Source organism: Protobothrops mucrosquamatus, unplaced genomic scaffold (genome assembly GCF_001527695.2).
Source record: "Protobothrops mucrosquamatus isolate PMUCROS unplaced genomic scaffold, P.Mucros_1.0 scaffold8020, whole genome shotgun sequence".
Taxonomy (NCBI): Eukaryota; Metazoa; Chordata; class Lepidosauria; order Squamata; family Viperidae; genus Protobothrops; species Protobothrops mucrosquamatus.
In genome coordinates, this window is record NW_015393817.1 from 5,911 (window position 1) to 9,345 (window position 3,435).

The window sequence follows — 3,435 nt, forward strand, 5'->3', positions numbered from 1 at the left end:
TTAGCGGGGTTTTTTAAGGGTAATTTTAAGGGTAATTTTAATGATTGGCCTTCTTAAATATTTTCTTTTAATTCGGTTTTTAATATAGATATTATTGTATTATTGTATTGTGGTTTTTATGAGGCTGTTAGCCGCCCTGAGTCCTATGAGGAGAAGGGCGGGGTACAAATTAAATTATTATTATTATTATTATTATTAACAGAGGTGGAAGAGACCTTCTAGTCAAACCCCCTGCACAAGCAGGAGACCCTATACCATTCCAGACATTGGTATTCTTCCTTTTAACAATTAATGTAAGGCAATTAAATTAATTATAATTTTTGTATTTATGAATTTATCAAATGTATATGACTGCCCATCTTATAAGAAGTGATTCTTATACTATACATTATAGTATACATATGATAAATTGATAATTGATATTATTAATAATTGATATTATTAATTAATAGTTAAATAACTATTTAATTATTTAATACTCTACATTAAATTTTAAATCCACTGATTTATATTGTATAAAATTGATGAGTCAATGAAAACCAAGTTATTGTAGTAATGTAACAGGCATATTTTCATTTGAGAATCAAACCTGATATTTAGAGATAGTACTTTCTTTCAGTCTTCAGCTTCCACTTAAACCTGCATGGTGTTGAGTATAACACTGTGGTTGAGGCGTTCCCTTGCCCCCACTCTGAATGTCTGTTGATATTGCACACATATATAAAAGATATGGGGCTTCAATTAGGACACTATATCCATTATCTTACAGATTTTGATATCCTTCTGTGGACACCCATGCTCTCAGTTAAACTACATGGATATTAAATATGGCAATGCTATTCCTGCCTATTCAAAAATAATGCTGCTTAACTTAATTGAGGTACAGTAACTTCTGATAGGTTAGATTGTAGATTAGTTCTTTGATGAGAAAGTCAACCAGAAGACATAATACTGAATTCAAGATTGGACACCAATAGTTATTTTACATATCTTTGGCTACTGAATTCTATTTCAAAAGCTCTAGTTGAATTCAGTTAAAATTCTACAAAGAAAGAAAAACAGAATAACAGATTTGGAAGGGATTTCTTCTACAAAGAAAAATTTGCAGTCTAACACATCTCTAATGCATGCCATCTACTGCACACTTCAATCATGCATACCATCTACCGTATCTGATAATCATTAAAATTATCACAAGGCAAAACAGAAGTGAACAAAAACCAAGTGAACAGTGAAAATCTTTTAAACCAAGATATGATCAGATAAGGGAAGAAAGATGCTTAGCAATTCCTTCTGATCAGAGAGGCTACATAAGAGTCAAGTATGTGTAGAATGTTGCATACAAATGCAGTCTCTTTGGTTCCTGGCCAGTTCAAATCCAGGTCTGCATTCGCAGTCCACTCCTCCTTTTGGCGCTTCTTTGCAGATATGGGCACAACCATGATCCTTATTCATGCAGCTCACCCCTTCTACAAAACAATCAGTGTGGATGTATCAGTATTCTCTAAGCTTTTAAAATACAGGCAACAGATTTTAGATATTTAGACAATCTACCTCATATGAAAAAAGGAACAAAGTTTATATACCAAGAGTAGAAATATAACATTAAGGACCTCCATCGAAGTTTAACCAAATTTATAAATCTATTATAGTTTGTAAAGAGAAAAATGGCACAAATGGGGAATTAATTGTGGATCAGTGTTACCTTCACAATGTTTCATGGAATAGGATGAGCTGAGAGAAGTGGGTTGGAAGATATATAAGCAGAAGATGGATTCTCAATGTATTTCAAATATAGCATACCTCAGTAAATACTTCATTCCTAATAATATATATATTCTTGAAGAGGGCAGACAGCTAACAGAACTCAAGAAGTTCAATAAACTTTTAGAGAATATCAACCTGGTCACTATACATACCAAATGTATATATATGAGTGAGACTTGATTTTGGTGGATAGGTAATTTTATGGCCAGTCTTTAACATGGACCAGATAAGCATATCTAATTTTGGAAGATTCATTTACTGAAAGTTTGGTCTTCTCTAAAAGACTTGCTACTGGTTCATGAACCTGAATGTAAAATTAGGGAGAAAGTCTCCTTGAAATTCATCCTGATATCAGCTAAACATGGAGAAACATACCCACTATATAAAGAATGAAACAGCTTGTTCTTTCTCAGTCTAAGAAATGTGTAAAAACTTCCTGCATCTTCTAAAAACAACATTTATCCAAGGAAAGAGAGTTACTGATTTATTGTTAGCTGAAGAAGAGGGAAAATAATTCATTCTAAATATGTAGACACATGGAATTATCCCTTATTCTGTTTTATTTCTTACAACAGACTCAATCAAGCAAACACATATTTCTTAAAGTCTAGATTTTTCTTTATTATCGGCATCTAATCAAAGAGACTTAAAGATTCTAACTCTTTGGGGATATTTTGTTTTCTAACAGACATAAGAAGAGTGGCTATATAAATGCTTTAAATAAAAAAATAAAAAATATTTTACCCTCTGTCCATTAAGTCAAACAATGCACATAAATAAATATTCAATATAGAATCATTTTTATAATCTGAGGGGTAGGTGTAGTTTTCGCTGTGAACTTCCAATTAGGAAAATAATTATCTGAGATGGCTCTGCCTTTTTTTTTAGTATTTTGCAGTATGCAAACAATTATCCCCATTTAATATAAGAAGAAGCAAGTCTCTCAGATCGAACATAAACAAAAAAGAAACAGATTCTATGAATTCTGGAAATGAAGAGTTTCCAATATCTTTTCCCATTAAAGTAAACCTTCAGAGCAAGGGGTGAGGGAGAGAGGAAACATCTAAATCCACAGGGCATTCAAAAAGGTGCAGACATATGTGGGACTAATTTACAGGCTACCTAATAATGATGCATAATTCATTATGTACATCAGGAGCTCCTCATTCCAGCTTGAAAACAGTGTAGTTAAAACAATGTATAATGCATTCCAAATCAAGCTGTCCTATCATTTGTGAATTAAGTTTTGTTTGCTATTACTTTCCTTATCCCAAGGAAAAACTGTGACGGACATCATGTCCTTAGAAAATTCTGCAGCATTTTAATAAGCCATGCTTTCATTCCAACATACTTCTTCTAAAGTGACTTTGACTAACAAAGGGATAGCTACTATATTGCTTTGATTATTCTGCTCTACTGGTTCCTTGACTCCTTTCCCACAGTGAGAAAACTAGGAATACAATGATGTCTTCGCCCCTCCAGAAACACAAAAGACACAAAAATCCATATTAAACCTGCAAATCACTATTTTCCTGTCAGTCCGTCTTTTTCTATTACAAAGGATCACAAATTAGTCTTATTAACTCTTCTGTTGTGTGGCATTTGAAAGGTTCAACATGCCATGTGATCATCAGTTAGCTAAAAGACATATAAAAAGCATTAAGAAAA

The 3,435-nt window shown here is 32.7% G+C and overlaps 1 protein-coding gene across 1 annotated transcript in view; it reads right to left on the reverse strand.

Moving 5' to 3' along the window:
• LOC107300693 (signal peptide, CUB and EGF-like domain-containing protein 2) overlaps window positions 1-3,435 on the reverse strand; it is a gene marked incomplete at both ends in the record, with an annotated part of 11,982 nt that overhangs the window by 4,813 nt on the left and 3,734 nt on the right. The window contains one exon of the mRNA XM_015830000.1: window positions 1,344-1,469. Coding sequence (XP_015685486.1) covers window positions 1,344-1,469 — 126 coding nt within the window. The remainder of the gene's footprint in view (window positions 1-1,343; window positions 1,470-3,435) is intronic.